This window comes from Cydia fagiglandana, chromosome 2 (assembly GCF_963556715.1).
Source record: "Cydia fagiglandana chromosome 2, ilCydFagi1.1, whole genome shotgun sequence".
Lineage (NCBI taxonomy): Eukaryota > Metazoa > Arthropoda > Insecta > Lepidoptera > Tortricidae > Cydia > Cydia fagiglandana.
Window position 1 is genome coordinate 19,483,049 of NC_085933.1, and position 24,256 is coordinate 19,507,304.

General features: G+C 39.1%; 2 protein-coding genes across 2 annotated transcripts in view; one reads left to right on the plus strand and one right to left on the minus strand.

Moving 5' to 3' along the window:
• LOC134678142 (uncharacterized) overlaps nt 1-24,256 on the plus strand; it is a 216,110-nt gene that overhangs the window by 122,478 nt on the left and 69,376 nt on the right. The gene's annotated exons all lie outside the window — the stretch shown is intronic.
• On the minus strand, nt 80-22,605 carry LOC134678190 (vacuolar protein sorting-associated protein 72 homolog). The gene is made up of 9 exons (XM_063536653.1): nt 22,417-22,605; nt 22,043-22,166; nt 21,546-21,672; nt 20,983-21,159; nt 19,530-19,605; nt 18,615-18,706; nt 16,839-17,016; nt 15,229-15,393; nt 80-330 (listed from the first exon to the last, which is right to left on the minus strand). The coding sequence occupies exons 1-9, from the start codon at nt 22,545-22,547 to the stop codon at nt 138-140; spliced, it is 1,263 nt and encodes a 420-aa protein (XP_063392723.1). The 5' UTR covers nt 22,548-22,605; the 3' UTR covers nt 80-137.

Sequence of the window (24,256 nt, forward strand, 5' to 3'; positions counted from 1 at the left end):
TACAGTATTGATTTAAGCTTTAACAATACTGCAGCGAAAACTTGACTACATTTTCATTCTTAGGAAAAAAAAAGTTTTTTTTAGATCCTTGATTATCATTTTGTAATTTACCGGTACTGACAAAATCAAACAACACTTTACTTGATATGTATCTGCACATAAGTAGATGCGGAGTCCGCTCGCCGCCACTTGAGCCAGGCCTGTAACTTGGGGTCGTTGCGGTCCCCTCTGGCCTCTAATTGCTGGTAATAGGCCTCGCGTATTATCCGGAAGGCGTCTACGCTTCGGTATGGCAGCTTTGTGATGGGATCTATGTAGCGCGCCGGTTTCCTGTCAAAAGAATGGTTATAACTTAGACAAGTAGGTATACCTATATCTAAAAGCTACGGTGTTTTTTTCACTGGCTGGCACTTGTCCCACCAAGAGCGAGTAAGCGATTAACTATCGGCGATTTTCTCGCCCAAGAAACGAACAAAAGATTAGGATCCCGTGTTAGTAAAAGAGACACATATATTAATAGTTCATCGCTGGCTGTTCCCACTGCCGGCGAGAACACACGCTCTACTAGTTTGTCGCCGCGATAAGATAAAACTAGCTCAGCGGTACTCGCTCGGCGATGCTCGCTTCGTAGTTTGAACAAGTCTGCGACGTCTGCGTGTTCGGCTACGCTGCACCGCCCGAGCGAGTGACGCGAGTAATAGCCCGTCGCACTCGAACACTCGCCTATAGCCGAGCGACAAAACTATTGGAACACTCGCTTCTCGCCGCTCACCCACTCTTTTCTAATTTATCGTTCTGCTCGCTTATCGCTCATCGTCGGCGGTGGGACAAGTGCCAATGGGAGAGCTATTTAGTAGTGACTGAGTGGATGATATTATTTTCAAGGGCATCGCCATGGGGGGAACGAGAATAAAATTTGTAACTAAATTTATGTCCCTCCGCCATCGGCCAGAGCAACCACCACCCCTCCCCTAGCCCATGAGCTGGCGACGCCCTTGATTATTTTCAAACATTTCCAAGAAGTTAACGATAAAATCAGGTAGGTGGTGAAAGTAACCAGCCGAAAATGGGATTAAATTAAATGTTTCAGCTTGTGCAAAATTTCTTTCGTATATTAGACTGTTCTCCTCACGTCGCATTTCTCAACCGATCTTCGTGAAATATTCTGAGCAGGCGGCCTAGCCAAGGTGACGATCGCCTGCGCTTCGCCATCGAATCGCTTTGTCTCTCTATTACTCTTCCATATTAGTGTGACAGTGACAGTTGCGTTTCGTTTGCTACAGAGCGTAAGCGTTTGGCATGTTGTCTACGGGGCCAGGTTCGGTAGCTTTTATTATACGGAAGTTTTTGACGATTCATACTTTGGATTTTTTTCAAAATGGCGGAGCCATAGGAGTTCCCGAGCTCACAGAGCCGCTATACATAAAAATAAGTTTTAGGCAAAAATTTCATTTTTGGTACAATCTTTCATCGCCGACTGTACTTTTTTTTCCACAGGCAACTACTACTCATCGAGACAATTCTAAAAACCCCAAACACAATAAGGTTTCGTTGTTTTATCACAGAGTTGCTATGGCCACCTCCGGTCTCCATCGTCAGATCAGCTGAATGACACCATAATATTGCATTGTCACCCGACTTACGTATGTATGCAAAATTTCAGCTCATCAGAAACCGGGAAGTGGATTAAATTTAACTTGCAAGATTCAGACAACAAGACGACAAGACGCAGACAGACAACGGTCAGGTGAAAGTAAATAAAAGCTTGTAATCTTCGAGCAACACGGAAGGGAGGCGGCATTCGCACTATTTCCCCTCTGCCGAGGTTAGTACTTGTTCTAAGGTCCCGTTTTCTAAGGGGACCTTGCATTTTGGAGACAAAGCAAACCGCTTGGAACAGGTGTTTCTGGGGGTGATCTGAGCCGATTAAGCCCGGTTGCCAAGAGGTTCCAGCCAGCAGGTGGGCAGGGGAGGGGGGGGAAAAGTGGCTCCGGCGCGCCTCACTCTAAGCTATATATCTGCATACATCTAGCAACTATATCAAGTTTGGTGTCTTTTTCGTGTAATTCGAGGATGAAGAATTCATTTCTGTGACTAAATTTTCGCTCTTCCATACAAAAAAATCGAGAAATTAAAAATTCCAAAAAAATCTTTTCACTTTTTTTTTCGAAAATCCTCTACTAAATTAAAACTATGAGGATTTGCTCTAGAAAAAAAATACCTGTGAATAGCCCAGTTATCCTACTATATAGAATAGTAAACTTGTTAAACATTTTTTTTTCATAACTCTGTTAAAAAAAATGTTTTGTGTCGCGCGGCGTACCTGCATTGTAAGAGCGGTATGCAGCGTTTAGGATTTTTAAGTATGTTTCGATGGTTTCTGATAAGTTGTGATAAGTTGTTATTCTTCTGGTTGTAGAAAATTACTTCTGGACGTAATATATATACAAATATAAATTAAATGTATAAATATAGATGTTGGGAAAACTTTCGCCAATAGAGTTATTATAAATGTGATAAAATTAACAAAGCAGATATTTGACAAAAATGCGGGTTAAAATACGAGTAAGATATATACTGTTCGCAATTGCCACTACTAGCTGGGGTTCTAAGGTCCACCACCTTGCATTTTGGAGACAAAGCAAACCGCTTGGAACAGGTGTTTCTGGGGGTGATCTGAGCCGATTAAGCCCGGTTGCCAAGAGGTTCCATCCAGCAGGTGGGCAGGGGAGGGGGGGGAAAAGTGGCTCCGGCGCGCCTCACTCTAAGCTATATATCTGCATACATCTAACAACTATATCAAGTTTGGTGTCTTTTTCGTGTAATTCGAGGATGAAAAATTCATTTCTGTGACTAAATTTTCACTCTTCCATACAAAAAAATCAAAAAATTAAAAATTCCAAAAAAAACTTTTCATGTTTTTTTTCGAAAATCCTCTACAAAATTAAAACTATGAGGATTTGCTCCAGAAAAAAAATACCTGTGAATAGCCCAGTTATCCTACTATATAGAATAGTAAACTAGTTAAACATTTTTTATTCATAACTCTGTTAAAAAAAATGTTTTGTGTCGCGCGGCGTACCTGCATTGTAAGAGCGGTATGCAGCGTTTAGGATTTTTAAGTATGTTTCGATGGTTTCTGATAAGTTGTGATAAGTTGTTATTCTTCTGGTTGTAAAAAATTACTTCTGGACGTGATATATATACAAATATAAATTAAATGTATAAATGTATGTTTTGACGACCGGTCTGGCCTAGTGGGTAGTGACCCTGCCTGCGAAGCCGATGGTCCTGGGTTCGAATCCCAGTAAGGGCATTTATTTGTATGATGATACAGATATTTGTTCCTGAGTCATGGGTGTTTTCTATGTATTTAAGTATTTGTATATTATATATATCGTTGTCTGCATGAGTACCCACAACACAAGCCTTCTTGAGCTTACTGTGGGACTTAGTCAATCTATGTAAGAATGTCCTATAATATTTATTTATTATTTTATTTTAAATATAGATGTTGGGAAAACTTTCGCCAATAGAGTTATTATAAATGTGATAAAATTAACAAAGCAGATGTTTGACAAAAATGCGGGTTAAAATACGAGTAAGATATATATTGTTCGCAATTGCCACTACATGCGCATGGGTCCGTGCATTTTAGTTTATTCTTAACGCAGTTGCACCTCCCTGCGCATTTTGTTTTACAGCGGCAACGAATAAGCTCTAAACAAGCAGCAGCCGCCGCAGGTAGGCTTGTACATATGGGCTCCCAATAACCATTTTGTTTGGACCAGCTCCAGTCAGCAGGACATGGTAGCTGTTGCTGAGGGGCTATAATCTGTCCCTAAACATAGCCTCCTTGGTAAACTGCACGGAGAATATGTTTAAGTAGGTAGCGCATCTTCCATTGGAGGCAGATTCTCGAACTGAAGATTTCTTTTTGTGAAAAGTACCTTTCGGCACTCTTTTACACTTGTACTTGTACTTGTACCTGATCCGAACACAGTAACACAATGCATAGTATCAAAATAATGTCTAAGAACCAATTCACATCTCGTAATTAAAATTCGTTCAGATTTAATATTGTAAGACTCTTACTTGTCATACAAGACAATAACAATTTTTTCCAAAATTGACTGCTCAATGTTGTTTTGTTTACCGTATTTAAATCCCTCCGGAACATTACAAGGACCACTAAAACCAGGCTTGTCTGATCCCTCATATTTCCCACTTTTCTGTATGCTGTATGTCTCACATGCACACTAAGGGCATCCGAAAAACAGAAAGTGAATGCACTAGAGATGTGGTGCTGGAGACGAATGCTGGGCATATCATGGACTGAGCATCAATTATTGAGGAGCTTGGCATTAAAGAGCGGTTGCTTTCTACGGGCAAAACTCGGTACTCAACTTCTTTCGACACGTGTCTCGTCGAGACGGAGCATCTACAGAACGTCTAGTTGTGCAAGAAAGAGTAGGAGGTGACAGGGCTAGAGGAAGATCTCTAATGAGATGGACTGACCAAACCAAATCAGTGTGTCGGTCACAGTAAGCGAATGCTTCCGGAAAGCAGCTCTGCGGGAGGAATGGCGACGTGTCGTTAAATGAGTCGCTCAAAAGTTTTCATAATGGCCACGACCACTCTATCAAGAGTGTAACGAAGAAGAAGTCCCTCCGTAACAGCAGGATATGCGCTTTAAGCTTGAAATACGCTTTTTTCCCTTTCCACACACAAAGAAACTGTGTTGTAATCTGAAAAGGCGTGGAAGAATGGCAAGACTACTATCCTTTCTGGTCCTGTAAAATAATCATATATCTATGAGTTACAAATAAAATCATATATTTAACGAAAGTTTGCAGCACGTGACCATTAGCCCAGTTGACCTGTCTCTTATTGCGGTGACATATTTATTTATTTTATTTACAATTAATGGAAGAACTACAAACGTTACCTTAAGAAAATGCAATAGCATGGCACGAGACGAACAGGTGATTCGTTCCTGGGCCAGTCCTCCATTAATTGTAAATAAAATAAATATGTCACCGCAGTATACGAGACAGCTCACCAGGGCAATTGGTCACGTGCTGCAAACTTTCTTTAAATATATGATTTTATTTGTAACGCATATATATAATTTATTTTACAGGACCAGAAAGGTCAGAAGTCTTGTCATTCTTCCACACCTTTTCAGGTTGCGACACTGTTTCTTTTTTGTATGGATAGGGAAAAAAGCGTATTTCAAGCTTGGAGCGCATATCCTGCCGTAACGGAGGGGTTTAAATACGGCAAACAAGGCAATATTGAGCAAGCATTGCCAATATTGATAAAAAATGTTATTGTCTTATATGGCAAGTAAGAGTCTTACAATAGTAAGTATGGACAGATTTGAATTACGAGGTGTGAATTGGCCCCTAGACGTTATTTTAACAAAATGCATAGTATTTTGTTACTGATTTTACGAGTAGATCAGGTACAAGTACGAGTGCAAAAGAGTGCCGAAAAGTACTTTTTACAAAAAGAAATCTTCAGTTCGAGAATCTGCCTCCAATGGAAGATGCGCTACCTACGTAAACATATTCTCCGTGCAGTTTACCAAGGAGGCTATGTTTAGGGACAGATTATAGCCCCTCAGCAACAGCTACCATGTCCTGCTGACTGGAGCTGGTCCAAACAAAATGGTTATTGGGAGCCCATATGTACAAGCCTACCTGCGGCGGCTGCTGCTTGTTTAGAGCTTATTCGTTGCCGCTGTAAAACAAAATGCGCAGGTAGGTGCAACTGCGTTAAGAATAAACTAAAATGCACGGACCCATGCGCATGTAGTGGCAATTGCGAACAGTATATATCTTACTCGTATTTTAACCCGCATTTTTGTCAAATATCTGCTTTGTTAATTTTATCACATTTATAATAACTCTATTGGCGAAAGTTTTCCCAACATCTATATTTATACATTTAATTTATATTTGTATATATATTACGTCCAGAAGTAATTTTCTACAACCAGAAGAATAACAACTTATCACAACTTATCAGAAACCATCGAAACATACTTAAAAATCCTAAACGCTGCATACCGCTCTTACAATGCAGGTACGCCGCGCGACACAAAACATTTTTTTTAACAGAGTTATGAAAAAAAAATGTTTAACAAGTTTACTATTCTATATAGTAGGATAACTGGGCTATTCACAGGTATTTTTTTTCTAGAGCAAATCCTCATAGTTTTAATTTAGTAGAGGATTTTCGAAAAAAAAAGTGAAAAGATTTTTTTGGAATTTTTAATTTCTCGATTTTTTTGTATGGAAGAGCGAAAATTTAGTCACAGAAATGAATTCTTCATCCTCGAATTACACGAAAAAGACACCAAACTTGATATAGTTGCTAGATGTATGCAGATATATAGCTTAGAGTGAGGCGCGCCGGAGCCACTTTTCCCCCCCCCTCCCCTGCCCACCTGCTGGCTGGAACCTCTTGGCAACCGGGCTTAATCGGCTCAGATCACCCCCAGAAACACCTGTTCCAAGCGGTTTGCTTTGTCTCCAAAATGCAAGGTCCCCTTAGAAAACGGGACCTTAGAACAAGTACTATACATGCGCATGGGTCCGTGCATTTTAGTTTATTCTTAACGCAGTTGCACCTACCTGCGCATTTTGTTTTACAGCGGCAACGAATAAGCTCTAAACAAGCAGCAGCCGCCGCAGGTAGGCTTGTACATATGGGCTCCCAATAACCATTTTGTTTGGACCAGCTCCAGTCAGCAGGACATGGTAGCTGTTGCTGAGGGGCTATAATCTGTCCCTAAACATAGCCTCCTTGGTAAACTGCACGGAGAATATGTTTACGTAGGTAGCGCATCTTCCATTGGAGGCAGATTCTCGAACTGAAGATTTCTTTTTGTAAAAAGTACTTTTCGGCACTCTTTTGCACTCGTACTTGTACCTGATCTACTCGTAAAATCAGTAACAAAATACTATGCATTTTGTTAAAATAACGTCTAGGGGCCAATTCACACCTCGTAATTCAAATCTGTCCATACTTACTATTGTAAGACTCTTACTTGCCATATAAGACAATAACATTTTTTATCAATATTGGCAATGCTTGCTCAATATTGCCTTGTTTGCCGTATTTAAACCCCTCCGTTACGGCAGGATATGCGCTCCAAGCTTGAAATACGCTTTTTTCCCTATCCATACAAAAAAGAAACAGTGTCGCAACCTGAAAAGGTGTGGAAGAATGACAAGACTTCTGACCTTTCTGGTCCTGTAAAATAAATTATATATATGCGTTACAAATAAAATCATATATTTAAAGAAAGTTTGCAGCACGTGACCAATTGCCCTGGTGAGCTGTCTCGTATACTGCGGTGACATATTTATTTTATTTACAATTAATGGAGGACTGGCCCAGGAACGAATCACCTGTTCGTCTCGTGCCATGCTATTGCATTTTCTTAAGGTAACGTTTGTAGTTCTTCCATTAATTGTAAATAAAATAAATAAATATGTCACCGCAATAAGAGACAGGTCAACTGGGCTAATGGTCACGTGCTGCAAACTTTCGTTAAATATATGATTTTATTTGTAACTCATAGATATATGATTATTTTACAGGACCAGAAAGGATAGTAGTCTTGCCATTCTTCCACGCCTTTTCAGATTACAACACAGTTTCTTTGTGTGTGGAAAGGGAAAAAAGCGTATTTCAAGCTTAAAGCGCATATCCTGCTGTTACGGAGGGACTTCTTCTTCGTTACACTCTTGATAGAGTGGTCGTGGCCATTATGAAAACTTTTGAGCGACTCATTTAACGACACGTCGCCATTCCTCCCGCAGAGCTGCTTTCCGGAAGCATTCGCTTACTGTGACCGACACACTGATTTGGTTTGGTCAGTCCATCTCATTAGAGATCTTCCTCTAGCCCTGTCACCTCCTACTCTTTCTTGCACAACTAGACGTTCTGTAGATGCTCCGTCTCGACGAGACACGTGTCGAAAGAAGTTGAGTACCGAGTTTTGCCCGTAGAAAGCAACCGCTCTTTAATGCCAAGCTCCTCAATAATTGATGCTCAGTCCATGATATGCCCAGCATTCGTCTCCAGCACCACATCTCTAGTGCATTCACTTTCTGTTTTTCGGATGCCCTTAGTGTGCATGTGAGACATACAGCATACAGAAAAGTGGGAAATATGAGGGATCAGACAAGCCTGGTTTTAGTGGTCCTTGTAATGTTCCGGAGGGATTTAAATACGGTAAACAAAACAACATTGAGCAGTCAATTTTGGAAAAAATTGTTATTGTCTTGTATGACAAGTAAGAGTCTTACAATATTAAATCTGAACGAATTTTAATTACGAGATGTGAATTGGTTCTTAGACATTATTTTGATACTATGCATTGTGTTACTGTGTTCGGATCAGGTACAAGTACAAGTACAAGTGTAAAAGAGTGCCGAAAGGTACTTTTCACAAAAAGAAATCTTCAGTTCGAGAATCTGCCTCCAATGGAAGATGCGCTACCTACTTAAACATATTCTCCGTGCAGTTTACCAAGGAGGCTATGTTTAGGGACAGATTATAGCCCCTCAGCAACAGCTACCATGTCCTGCTGACTGGAGCTGGTCCAAACAAAATGGTTATTGGGAGCCCATATGTACAAGCCTACCTGCGGCGGCTGCTGCTTGTTTAGAGCTTATTCGTTGCCGCTGTAAAACAAAATGCGCAGGGAGGTGCAACTGCGTTAAGAATAAACTAAAATGCACGGACCCATGCGCATGTAGTGGCAATTGCGAACAATATATATCTTACTCGTATTTTAACCCGCATTTTTGTCAAACATCTGCTTTGTTAATTTTATCACATTTATAATAACTCTATTGGCGAAAGTTTTCCCAACATCTATATTTAAAATAAAATAATAAATAAATATTATAGGACATTCTTACATAGATTGACTAAGTCCCACAGTAAGCTCAAGAAGGCTTGTGTTGTGGGTACTCATGCAGACAACGATATATATAATATACAAATACTTAAATACATAGAAAACACCCATGACTCAGGAACAAATATCTGTATCATCATACAAATAAATGCCCTTACTGGGATTCGAACCCAGGACCATCGGCTTCGCAGGCAGGGTCACTACCCACTAGGCCAGACCGGTCGTCAAAACATACATTTATACATTTAATTTATATTTGTATATATATCACGTCCAGAAGTAATTTTTTACAACCAGAAGAATAACAACTTATCACAACTTATCAGAAACCATCGAAACATACTTAAAAATCCTAAACGCTGCATACCGCTCTTACAATGCAGGTACGCCGCGCGACACAAAACATTTTTTTTAACAGAGTTATGAATAAAAAATGTTTAACTAGTTTACTATTCTATATAGTAGGATAACTGGGCTATTCACAGGTATTTTTTTTCTGGAGCAAATCCTCATAGTTTTAATTTTGTAGAGGATTTTCGAAAAAAAACATGAAAAGTTTTTTTTGGAATTTTTAATTTTTTGATTTTTTTGTATGGAAGAGTGAAAATTTAGTCACAGAAATGAATTTTTCATCCTCGAATTACACGAAAAAGACACCAAACTTGATATAGTTGTTAGATGTATGCAGATATATAGCTTAGAGTGAGGCGCGCCGGAGCCACTTTTCCCCCCCCTCCCCTGCCCACCTGCTGGATGGAACCTCTTGGCAACCGGGCTTAATCGGCTCAGATCACCCCCAGAAACACCTGTTCCAAGCGGTTTGCTTTGTCTCCAAAATGCAAGGTGGTGGACCTTAGAACCCCAGCTAGGTACAAGATTAGCGCGTCAATATAATCTACCGCGGGTGGTTTACCCTTGAATTGCCGACTGACATTTCATCGAATGTTATTTCGAAGACAACGTTTCAAGTATTTTCATAGTAGGCTGCCATTTTCATTTTGGCCAAATTATAAATAGGTATAATTTAAGCCGTTCATTTCTGTGTAGGGTCGCAGTTCTAACCTAACCTAAACCTACTTTGAAAGCCGTTCGTTTCTGTGTGGGGTCGCAGTTCTAACCTAACCTAAACCTACTTTGATAGCCGTTCGTTTCTGTGTGGGGTCGCAGTTCTAACCTAACCTACACCTACTTTGATAGCCGTTCGTTTCTGTGTGGGGTCGCAGTTCTAACCTAACCTAAACCTACTTTAAAAGCCGTCCGTTTCTGTGTAGGGTCACAGTTCTAACCTAACCTAAACCTACTTTGAAAGCCGTTCGTAACCTAAATCTAAAATTCTTACAACAGAAAAATGTATAAATGTATAGTACGACATATAAAAATGTATTAAAGTAAAACGTCGAACAAATGAATTGCGATGTTTAGTAGTTGTGCCAATTAAAATATTTTGAAACGAATTAGTGATCAAGTAATATTCGTTGAATAGTATTTCTACGCAGTAAGAAAAATTGAAATAAATAGTATATGAAACAAAATAACGCCAAACAATATTACTAGTACTAACGTTTCGATGAATCGTTGTCGATGAAATAATATTCGATGAAAAGTTTGTCGGCAAAACAAGGGTACACCTACCGCGGGTAATAAAACTAGTTGCACTTGGATTTTTCACTAGACCGAGTCCAGACGCGCGCGTGAACACTGCTGCAGAAAAATGCCTGTTTGCTCGGTTTTTTGCTATAAAAAGAGGTCGGGGACATCAAATTTACAAAAAGAAAGTGTTACATTCCACATGTAATTTTTTTTTTACATATCATACGTTAAATTACATTTAAATACAATTATTATATTTTAGTCTCAAGTATTTGTTGGATTTATCGATTTTGCTCGCTCAGTACAAATTGCGGATCGGTCGAGCGACAAATCCGACTTCTCATCTCTCAGAATACAATGACATACTTCAACGAAAATGTGTTAGTGTGCGTGTTGTGACACTAGTCACTCGTCCGTACACACAAAGAGAACGAGGTTTGCAAGATTTGTCTTTGACGTGTGTCATTTTCTATGAATTTGTGTCGTCATTACAGAGGGCCTACCGCGAACCACGTTTGACGTGTTGCTTCCCTGTCACACTTACGTATGAATTTACAAGTGCCATAGAGAGGCAACACGTCGAACGTGGTTCGCGGTAGGGCCTCTGATTGGATTTTGTATGTAAGTGTGTGAGAAGTGCGACTGTGTGCACCTTCCCCCCGCGAAAAATGGCAGAAAGATTTGTACGGTGAGATATCGCTTGGGCCCCTCCCTTCCGACGTGTCGGAAGTAGAGCTCCCGATACACGTGTTACACGCTGACACGGGTACCCGTGTTCTTAAGCCCGCCGGGCTTAAGAACCCGAACTACACGAACCCGCCCGGATTCGGAAACGTTTACACGGGTACCCGTGTACACGGGTACACGGGTACACGGATACACGAAATAACGGATCTTATTTACCCGCCAGTTCGACCCTTCACTCTCGTGTAGCGGAGATTCGTGCTATGAAGACATACGATTGAATATGTGGGAGGTTAGGAAGATTCGATCACCTACTTTGCAGTTTTACTGGATTGATTGGTAATGTCAATAATAGGTCTAGTAGTACACTTAAAATTAAAATAAGATTAAAATTAACAATATCTTAGTAACCGTTGACCTTACTGATAGGTATTTAATTTTCTTCATTGATGTAGTTTTGAATAATTAAAGTAAACCTAAATGATAACCTAATAAAAAAGTAGATAGTTATGCTTACTGAAACTACAACGAACGGAATATATTATATTTTCCTTTAGCAAAATCAAATTTTGCTCACTGTTTTTAGGTTTCCGTACCCAAAGGGTAAAACGGGACCCTATTATATATCAACAAGTTCTTATACAAATATATATCGATCTTCAATCTGCAAAATGTTTTACATACTACTAGAGCCAAAAAAAGTTACATGAGTGTATGTATATATAAAAAATTAACCCATGTATCCAAAATCAACAGATTCTTATACAAAAATATGCCTATAATCTTAACACACACAATTTGATAACAGGCAAGGTATTTTTTTATTGGTGTCTCGCTCGCTCTTTTATTACAATTGTAGTTAGGTATAGGTCAGAAAAAATTACCACTAAATAACATTCCGATATAAACAGATAAACCACGTGCTTATCAATTGTAACAATGCGATGCGAGTACGACTCTGGCGGCACATCTGTTATCTCTAAATGCACGTGTGAAGTGTTATTTTTACCTTCAAAGCATTTTTATCCTTATGATAAGACTATAAAGCCGATAATATAATGAAATTTTATGGTATCTCATAGCTGTTTTTCTACTGAGTGCATTCTTTTTGAGTGTCGATGGTTGTTAAATGCAAAAAAAGTTAGGTTTAAATAATGGCTATTATTTAGTTAGTGTATTTTGTAGTCTATTGTTTAAAGAAATAGAGTCGTTAATCTATACTAACATTTCAAGGCGGTTATAATTAGTGTTGAGTCGCTCACTCGTGAGGCACCTCATTTGTACCGCTCATTTTGTTAATTTGTCGCAGTACTTCATACCGCAAAAATGTCTTACATCACACCTCTATTCATTTTACTCATTTACTCGCGCGCATCACAAACACCTCTTGCCACACAAATCATTCACACACTTCAAATTTCAAAAAACTCTTATCCTTTCAATTTCACTCGCGACCCTGAAAACTCATACGTTCCTCATAACCTCGCAAAAGAGTCCCTGGATCGCGCGAGGCGCTCGAGGTGCTCACCCCTCACCCGCTCGCCGACACTCGAAACTCAAATGAAGAAACGAGTAATGGACGTAATGGTCCACACTGTCAACTGCCGAACTACAAACCTTATTGCAACGACATAAGGTCCACCGAGAAAAGCGTTGAGTTTGTACCGCTCACCGGCTCTTTGTGACATGAATACCTCAAAATGAAACAACGAATTAGAAATATCCAAAGAGGGAGTGAGACAGACACGCGCCGTACTTCAATATCGCCTCGCGTCACCACCGAAAATACGTTAAAAATTAAACACGAAAGACAACAAGCGTAAGCGCTGCAAGCTTTCATACATCTTACGCCTTTTTGATCCTAACTTACGTGTCAAAATGGCGCGATAAATCAATCTTCAAAACGAATTTCGACGTGTTGCTTCTCTGTCGCACTTGTAAATTCGTACGTAAGTGTGACAGGGAGGCAACATGACGAACTTGGTTCGCGGTACGCCCTCTGTATACCAGGCGGGCATTTACGAAGCTTGGTTAGAAACAGAAATCCTTTAAGTGACTAAAATATTATTGAAATATAATACGGTAGCGTACACAATTTATGATAATTTCAATAAGTTTCAAGTTTATTAAATAAAAAGTAAGTATAATTTGCATAGGTATAATAAACATGTAGATGTAAATTATACCGATTTGAATTTGCAATACTTTTTATTAACATTCTTTGTAAACGTCTTCGAACTGACAAGTTATGATTATGACATATTTATATTTATTTTGTCCATACTTCGTTCTAGTTCTCTAGAGCTAATTTTAGTTCTCTAATACCTAATACCTAGTAATAATTCTTATAATCATAACAAAATATGGACATAGTTTTCGCCAGTAAATATACCCGCGGATCTTCCTTGGTGCCTTTTGCATGAAAAAATGAAGTGTAAATGTAGACGGTGCGGCCGGCTCGAATGGTGCTTTGTTTATGTTTATTATCATATTGATGATATTACTGTTAAATTATAGGTGGTAAGTTAGTCACTTCTATATAATAATGATTGTGAAAATATTGAATTTGTTCTCCTTAGTTTGTTAAAAATTGTGGTAAGTTTTATGGTTAATAGGTACTTATGAAATATATCACTACATATTATAAAACAAAGTCCCCCGCCGCGTCTGTCTGTTTGTGGGTTTGTTTGTATGTTCGCGATAAACTTAAAAACTACTGGACGGATTATCATGTGGCTTTCACCTATCAAAAGAGTGATTCTTGAGGAAGGTTTAGGTGTATAATTTGCTAACCCGTGCGAAGCCGGGGCGGGTCGATAGTGATTATTATACTTAAAATTATATCAAGTAGCAAGGAGGAGGTCTAAACAATCTAACAATAAAAAAGAGCTACATTAGAACAAGTTTCATAAAAGCAGCAAATTAAGTTAGGTACTTTATGTTCTTAGTTTGATTCTAAAATTATCTTTCTCCTAAAAGTTCTATTCTTAACCTCCAGAATTGCACTCCAATGAAATATTACTACTTATTTATTTATAAAGGAAGTGATGAATACATAAATATGTATATACATTAAATATTTTTGTTGCCGTTGGAGTTAATGGAATAGTCGACGCTGAAAATATGCTAGTACCTCACCTCATTTGAAGTAAGACATTGTAACACCTCATTTTAGAAAATGAGGTACTCATACAAACTCATTTTAAATTGATGTCCTACCCATCACTAGTTATAATCTGCTTTTACTACGAGGTGGTTATCCTAATTTGTGGTTTACCACTCAATGGTATTGTATTCTTGAGACTCTTTGAGTAAACTAGTCCGTCTGTCACCAGGCTGTATCTCGCGAACCGTGATAGCTAGACAGTTGAAATTTTCACAGATGATGTATTTCTGTTGCCGCTATAACAAATACTATAAACAGAATAAAATAAAGATTTAAGTGGGGCTCCCATACAACAAACGTGATTTTTGACCGAAGTTAAGCAACGTCGGGCAGGGTCAGTACTTGGATGGGTGACCGTTTTTTTTTGCCTTTTTTTACATTATGGTACGGAACCCTTCGTGCGCGAGTCCGACTCGCACTTTCCCGGTTTTTTTATAAGTAGCAAAGTACCCTTGTTCGAGCTGCTGAGGTGAAAATGAATTATATTGGTACAACACATATCAATAATATTGAACATCCAATAAAATAAAACTGCTAAACAATCGGAGCTCCTGAACCTGAATCTTTGTTTTATTTATAACTTTATACATTACTTCAATCTCCACTACACGCCAAGGACGGGTTAGGCCCGCGTGTATTTAAGGTCCGTTTCGCCGTGTACACGGGTACACGGGTACCCGGATACACGGATCTTAATTACACGTGTACCCGACTACACGTGCAGAACGGGTCAGAAAACCGTGTACGTGTAGTTCGGAAACGGGTACCGAACACGTGTACACGAAACCCGGACACGACCGCGAGCCCTAGTCGGAAGCCGGTGTTGCTCGAAGCTTGTAATACATACTTCGTGACAGCACACAGCATGTCTTGTCTTCTCCTGGGCTTGTTCAGTCGATAGCACTTGTTGAACGCCTTGCCTTTCAGATCGTTCTCAAATATGAGAAGTGTCCTTTCGTAGGCCGCTTTTGGTTTAACATAAGCCTTAGCTTTCTTCGGCTTCACTTCTGTGCTGTAATGTTAAAAATTAAAAGTTAAAGTGGCGCGCGGGCAATATAAATAGGTGTAAAGCACCGTTGGTGTTTGAAAATGGAGACGTAGGCTTTTCGAAAGATGGCGCAAGGGTGACTAAAAAATACGTGAGTTAAACCGTAAAATTTGTTTAATCTTATTATGACCCAACAGTTAAAATTAAAATCTCTCAATTTGAACCTGAAAAGTTTTGTAAGGGGTCTTAATCAGCAAGTGAAACGATAAATAAGGTTACTGCTACTGTGAAATTAGTAATAATAGTGTCACAGTATGATCAGCAGTGGTGGATAAATATAACATTTGTACAATAAAATAAATACAATAAATTAAACAGTTTTGCAATATAGATAATAAGTTAACAATCATTAATCAAGTAACAAAGCAGCCCCCAATTTAAAAATCTCGTATCTTATTACATTACATTACTAAAAACTATTAATATCCATATATTTTTATTTAAAAAAATTCTCCAGTTATATATACGAGTATGTAAGAAATCCGCAACGCAGGCTTCGTCCGCTGGCTACAAATGCAAATCAGCAACATGCTTCATCCCAAACTACTACTAAATAGATATTTTAAAGTATAAGTTCGAGCTTCAATCAAAAATGCCTAGAGTCAGACCAAGAAAAGTCTGCAGAGATTTTGGCAGCACACGCAGAGCAAGTGTTATTTATACGTCATAATTTCAGAGAAGTTTGACGTTTAAAATAACACCGGCATTGCGTGTGCTGTCAAAGTCTCTGCATATTTTTTTTTGGTCTAACTCTATATTTATTACTTGGTAAGTCTTGTACTTCAACCAATAGGCTACATTCCTACTAGTAAAATCAGCTTCTTTTTAGGGTTCCGTACCCAAAGGGTAAAACGGGACCCTATTACTAAGACTTCGCTGTCCGTCCGTCTGTCCCTCTGTCTGTCACCAGGCTGTATCTCACGAACCGTGATAGCTAGACAAATGAAATTTTCACAGATGATGTATTTCTGTTGCCGCTATAACAACAAATACTAAAAACAGAATAAAATAAAGATTTAAATGCGGCTCCCATACAACAAACGTGATTTTTGACCAAAGTTAAGCAACGTCGGGAGTGGTCAGTACTTGGATGGGTGACCGTTTTTTTTTTTTTGCATTATGGTACGGAACCCTTCGTGCGCGAGTCCGACTCGCACTTGCCCGGTTTTTTAGAACTGTCAAAACGATTTGCTAATATGGAATATATATGAAAACGAATGTTGTGACGTCACGGTAAAGTCACCTACTTTTTATATTTCAATCCGATTTATTAAATACAAATTGTGTTTAAAAATAGCTGCTATCTATGTTATTCTAATAATTATCAGGTGCTATATTTCGTGCACGGTTTGAAATAATTTATTTTAAGTACAGGAAACATCCCTATTGGTTTAGGTACTAGTACTCACACAACATCATCGATTTTGAACTCGTCATCGGGCCCTATAACGTCTATCTCAATCTTGGTTGGGTTCAGGCTCGGCATGCTGTCGGTGTCGTGATGGACCTCAGGCTTAGGCTCCTCTGGCTTGGGCTCGTCCACCACCGGGACCTCTTCCATGTCTATGTCGCAGGGTGTCATTAAACCTGAAAACATTGAATTAGATATATTTGTCTAAAGGCTATCATTAAGGTTATCATTGTATTTTTTTCTATTGTTGTTTTGCAATGCCCAATAGCTTACTTCTTGCCACTGTTTCGCTATCTGAAGGTTGTCTGGAAGAGATCGCTTTATAGCGATAAGTCCGCCTGTTGTTACCTACTCATTTAAGTCCTGTCTTTTTTTTCTATTATGTAGGTACTTTTCTTTAGTAGTGCACAATAAAGAATTTTATTATTATTATTGTAAGGGTCGGCCACTGCCACTCGGCACTGCCTCGGCCACTGGAGAACTTGGTCACTTTTTAGGGTTCCATAGGCACCCAAAGGGACCCTATTACTCATGATTAAGACTCCACTGTCCGTCTGTCTGTCACCAGGCTGTATCTCGTGAAACGTGATTGCTAGACAGTTGAAATTTTCACAGATGATGTAATTCTATTGCCGCTATAACGACAAATACTAAAATAAAATTAAAAAACATTTTAGAAAAGTGGGGCTCCTATACAACAAACGTATCTCATATAACAATGGTAATGGAGCCCTTCGTGCGCGAGTCCGACTCGCACTTGGCCGGTTTTTTCTTTAGAGTTATATGAAAATTAATTCAGTTTATAGATACATTTGCCTAAGTAGATTACATGTTAGGGTATAAGGATTAGGGTAGAAATACGTCTATTACTCTATGTTATAGGTAGGTTTCACATAGATTCAGAATGCGACGCGATGGGCGAGTGAGACAACGCTATGCATGCATAGTGCGTAGCTTTCAAACAGAGCCCGATTGCTAATCCTATTGTCTATTGTTAAGTAAAACCGCTCGTGCCATGTGCCACAACCACCTGCATAAAAATCGTTTGTTCACTTTACCTGGGTATTGAATTACAACTCCTATGGAAATTGCAATATGATTCAAAATGAACTAATTTTGTTACGATGTGTGTGGTCCGTTCAACTCGCCGGCAACCCAGTACATCGGTTACTGAGTGCCGGTGAGTCGAACGCTACATAACCAGTCTAAAATGTATCTTCGAGATGCGTAACAAGGGCGCGCTATCGGAGAGCGCACCTACACTGGTTTTTTTTAGCGTTGGACTAGCCCGCACTCAGGTGCCAAATAAAATAATGAAGACCCTTTTTGCAGGTAAGTAGCACGTGCGGTTTTACTTAACAATAGACAATAGGATACGAACTATATAACGTTGTCACTGGACCAGCATCAGTAACCGAACTCTGCGCCAGTGTAATAACCGCTATTAATACTCGCTCGTAATGTGCATAGTGCAGTGGCGGATTTGCCCTAAGGCCCAGTAGGCCCGGGCCTAGGGCGACAAGATATTAGGGGCGGCAGCGAGGCGGCAGTCTATAGATGAGTGCTGAGAGAGGGGCGGCTAGTAGTTACTACAGAGTGCTACACAGCCCAGGGCCTAGGGCGGCAAAGACCGCAAATCCGCCACTGGCATAGTATGAAACCTTCCATTTCTGAGCGGCGTTTCACTAGAGTAGAATTATGATAGGCATTTTGAAGATAATATAAATTTAAATCAATTTAGCAATAGAAATATTCACTGGAGCCAGGTACTAACCTTCCTCGCTTTTAATGATATCACTCAAAGTGATATCCGTTACTAAGTTATCAGGCTCTTCCGATTCTATTGGCACTGCAAATGAGTGGTATCTGAAAAATAAGCAAACCAATTACCTACTGTCTTTAAACCATAGAGGTACAATAATATAGAGATGACACGGGGAGGGGCCAAACGACCGAACGAGATGCACTTATGGAAATTTCAGTAGGAGTAGCAGAGAAAGCGGTATTATTGCTTGTCCTTAATTGTCAGTCTCACTTTTTATTTATTCCCCACCAAAAATTTAGTTTGGTTTATGGTGGGCAACAAATAACCCGACCGAATTACGTAGATTGTTTTTGGTATGTTGTCAGGAATGTTAAAACATGTTTTTAATATTGTCGCTTTGCGTATGTTTTGTCCCTCACGGAGGCACGCGTATAGCTCATCTATGTAATACTAGGTCTATGCTTTAAACGAAAAACATCTGTCTTAAAACAACCAACAGATAAAGGCTTTAAAGTCCGGCACTTTAAAGCTTTTGGCGTTTATCTGTTGGTTGCGACGGCAAGATCAATTTAGGTGTGAGTACCTAGATGCTAAGGGCAGGGGTAGGGCAGGCACTTTATAAATGGTTAATCTCTATCTCTACCTTCAATTATCATAATTACCGATTTTGACGACCGGTCTGGCCTAGTGGGTAGTGACCCTGCCTATGAAGCCGATGGTCCCGGGTTCGAATCCTGGTAAGGGCATTTATATGTATGATGATACAGATATTTGTTCCTGAGTCATGGTTGTTTTCTATGTATTTAAGTATTTATATATTATTTATATCGTTGTCTGAGTACCCACAACACAAGCTTTCTTGAGCTTACCGTGGGGCTCAGTCAATTTGTGTAAAAAAAGGTCCTATAATATTTAATTTAATACCTGATTACTGGACCTGTAATAGCCTTTTTAGTTGGTCTTACTTTTTTCCTTTCAAGTTCAATTTGCTCAAATCGTTCTGTAAAAGAAAGAAATAATATCCATTAATAGATTCCCGTATATAATATCCAATAATATACATTAATCTTTTACTAAGTCTAATTCCAGCCTTTTTTGGCCTTAGGCGGTTATTACATTGGATGCGATTCGCACGTCGCTCCAATGTTTGAACGAGACAATGCTTTGCGCTTTTTATAGCGACATCCTGCTCGCGCATTTCGGAGCGACGTGCGAATGGTGAGTGTGAGAAGAGAACCGCTTTATGCAAATGACTTTAAGTGAAGAGTCAGATAGATAATAAGTCATTATCCAACAGTGGCGGCGCGTCCATAAAAGCCGATTCCCAACGGCTTGCCTGTTTTTGGACGTTTGAGCAGAGTTGTAAAGGAAATATGTAAGCCAAATTACATATTTCCCCGGCTTGCCTATGGATATGTTAAACGCGCCGCCACTGTTATCCAATGATATCAAAGTTTAAAAATGATAGGTTTGATAAAAAAAAATTATAGTTTAATGCCTGCACTGGCAGCCAAGAGGCAGAGCGGCTATCGCGAAAACCGAAATTCGCAAATTGCGGGGATCTTTCTCTTTTACTCCAATGAAGGCGTAATTAGAGTGACAGAGAAAAATCCCCGTAATTTGCGATCTTCGATTTTCGCGGTTATAGCCCTGAGCTTATGGCTCCAAACTGGTTGTGTATTCAAACTGTAGCCTATACAAATGACTTCCTCAGAACTTATGCTTGAAACTAGCTTAGTCTAGTTGGTTGGTTCCACCAAACCTGTCACTGTTAAGCCGGATACTCATTAGCGAGCCGTAACCATAACCCTTGCATGTACTGTAACCAAAAAACATAGTGTGTACGTGGTTCGCAAAAAGTTCGCAAACCTGCGAACCACGTACACACTATGTTTTTAAAGGATTTGCAAAAATTTTTGTAAGGGAAGTTTCATAGATCTCTTCTGGGTCATGTTGATCAGTCTGTTAAAAGTGGTTGGAGTGCAACTGGCCCTAATTCCAGTAAGTTTTCCCACTAGACTGGAAGTTCAGAGAGCCTGTAGCTTTCATAATACAGTTATTACATATATACAGTCAGTTAGAATCAGTATAGGGAAAGGTGGCTCAGCAAAACAGACACAAACACGGGCTCATTTAGGATGCCAGAAGAATGTGGAGGGTTCTGTAATAGGGAAGAAGAATAGGGATGTATAATAATCCCTAGACCCATTTGTTGGAAAGATTCACTGGCTATGGATGAGATCTTGGTGGCTCAGTCGGCAGAGCGTTGGAGTATCAATCCAGAAGCGGTGAGTTTGTCTCAACCATGGCAAAAATTACTGCCTGCCACTTTTAAATAAAGTTTATTCTAGGCTTAATAGCATTGTTGTTATCATACCTAAGCTCTTCAAGTTTTCCTGTTCAGTTATGAGCGCTTCTTCTAATAATTCCTCCTGTGATGGCATTTTTTCTTCCACTTTCTTTGGTTTCTTTTTTTTCAATTCAGACCTTATTTTTATCCTTTGCTGTGTTTCTAGTGATTTTACCGCTGTACTTTTTCTTATAGATTTTCGTCCTGAAAACAGGCACGTTATATTAAAAAAATATATGTTTATGTACAAATTGTACAGTCAAATTCATAAATATGTATACACTTTTTTACCTTAGTCCATTGCAACAAGGTGAAAAAATGTATACATATTTATGAACTCCACTGTACATTTATACCAATTAAGGACAGGAGGAAGCTTCACATATGTATATTACTTCCTTAAATAGGGCCTTAGGGCCATTTGCGCCAGCCAGAATTAGCCACTAACTCGGTGTTAACCAGTTAAGCCGAAGCCGGCGTTACTAGTACAATTTAAGCCTGTGTTAACGGTTAAAACCGGGTTAGTGGCTAATCCTGGCTGGCTAACTCTGGATGGGATGATGCAAGTGGCCCTTAGAAATTGTACATACCTATTGAGTCATTTAATGACTGTTCCAAATCTCCATCATTCTTGTCAGATCTAGATTTCTCTGGTTTATCTTCTTTCACTCTTTTCACCTCTCTTCTGGGTGCAGCTGCCTTCTTTTTCTTGGGGTCCTGGATTGATGATCGTATTTTATTTAATCCATGGATATCAGGAGGAAATTACTAACAACCAAATTCATACAATACTTAAGAATCTTATACTCGTAAGACCCAAGCCAATTTTTGCGCATTTGAATTTGGAACTTTTTTTTATTTCTATAAGAATTCAAATTAAAGTTAACTCTAAACTCAAATTTAAGTTGTATTTGTACAAGTATGCGGGGACGTACAAGGTTAAGATGTCACACCAATACAATACTGATTTATCAAAATCAAAAGTGATATTACTTCAACCAAAACAGTACATTGGACACCAACAGATTGGTATTGTATCATCATGTGTTTGAATATGGATGTAAGTGTTAATAAAATTCTGCTCAACCTTATATGCCTTGGTCCCAACAGCTCGTTTCCGTTTTTCCTCAACTTCTTGATCAGAAACAGGGTCGTCATTTTCATCTATATCAAAATCGGAATCTACAACGTCGTCGGCTTCCTTTTCTTCACTAAAATGAACAATATCAAAAGTTAACCTTTTTCAAGACAAGGGTGACACTTTTTACAAGAAAAATATTATTTTTACCAGCAAGAGACATTAGGCAAAGTCTTGCCTAATTAGTTTAGGTCATATAGCAGTCACTTTTAAAGTAAATCATTACCACAAAAGGCAAACAACTAGGCAAGACTTAATGTTGAGAGGGGAACCCATAAAAAGTATTGTTTTATTTAAATAGATAAACAATTGCGACTACTTACATGTAATCTTTATCTTCTTCAGTTTCTTGAAACCCTCCATAAGTTGTTTTATAGAAATCATCTTCCTCTTCTTCGTCAAGTAATTTTGCCATTCGATTACCGGCATTGGCACGCTTTTCCCGTTGAGCCATTGTGGAATAATTGATCTGATATGTGTGATAGTAGAAGAGGAATTAAAATATGATTAGTATTTATAATAATTATTTTATAAAATTCACAGGAATACCTTGAAAACAAATACAGCTCAACAGGCAATCAACTGACAGACTGAAAGAGCACCTAAAATGCATCTGCCATCTCTAAATTCTCTAACCTGTCAGTGTCACTGTCACTCAAATGGATGGATGCGTTCATTTGTTTGAGATGCATTCAGTTTCTGGTAAAAAACCGTTCCGTCTAAAGCCCCCTCCAGACTATGCGCGTGAATCGCGGGCGAAGCCGCGAACGCGAGTGTGGAGTCCAGAACGCAGACCTGCGAAATCGACTCCACACTCGCGTTCGCGGCTTCGCCCGCGATTCACGCGCATAGTCTGGAGGGGGCTTAATAACCTTAACATACTACCGCCCCGCACCGCGACCTCCGCGACTTCGTCAGCGTGGAATTTATTATTTTATTAAATCTGCGTTATGTTGATTCCTCATACAAACTTCAACCCTCCCTTTTCACTCCCTTAAAGGATTATTTCTTAAATGAAAACTACCTTTTGTTCCTCTGGATATAGTTCCTCTTTGACAAAGTTTGTTGTGCAGTTATTGTTAAGTCCCCATACAAAATTCTATGATTTCTGGGAAAATAACTATCCTATGTCCTTCCTCAGGACTCAAACAATTTCTATACCAAAATTCATCTAAGTCGGTTCAGCGGTTTAACTTGAAGAGGTAACAGACAGACAGACAGACTTCCTTTCATAATATTAGTATATATATACAGGGTGATTCAGGAGACGTGAGCAGGACTAACACTGCGCATTTCGTAAATTATAAGCAACTGTTTCGTATCAGTATTAGTGAGGATAACGTTAATTTTCTAGTCATGTTAAAAAAAAAAAGTTAATAATTTATTTACGATGCATGGTCACCCTAAAATTAGAATACTAAACTACCGATATTCTGTGTCAAATTGAATGTCATCACTGTCATCATGGACTGGTTACTTTTGAAAACTCGTATCTCACCTTCGAGCAACACCGGCTTCCGACACGTCGGAAGTATCTCACTCATGTTTGACAGTTTATTATCTTCGTAACAACATGCTGTCATTACGGTTAATGAGGTTTTATGTTTATTAATTAGGTCTTGTAGGAGTTGTAGGGTGACCATGTTTGTAGAGAATTCAATTTGCTCTCACCAAAAAGTTGAAAAATAGGAAAAAGTGTGGTTGTTTCACCTAAACACGATGGTGATCGATCAATTATCAGTTACTGAGTGTGCAGGATTAGTCCTGCTCACGTCTCATGAATCACCCTGTATAGTAAGTACTAGCTATTGCCCGCAGCCTACCACCGCAGGGTACCAGCAGCCTAGAGTAAGTACAGCGCCTGGATAAAATCTAATAGCAATTCGAGCATAATATGCTTTTGTTTACACCAATTAATAGGCACTTCATTAATTTTCTCATTTCCACCCTCCCTTTTCACCCTCTTTAGAGATGACTTCTGACATAAAAACTATCCTATGTCCTTCCTCGGGACCTAAACTATCTCTATGCCAAATTTAAACTAAATCCGTTCAGCGGTTTAAGCGTGAAGAGGTAACAGACAGACACACTTTCGCATTATAATATAAAAATAATAATATATATATTATTATAATATAAAAAAATAGTATTAGTATGGATTAG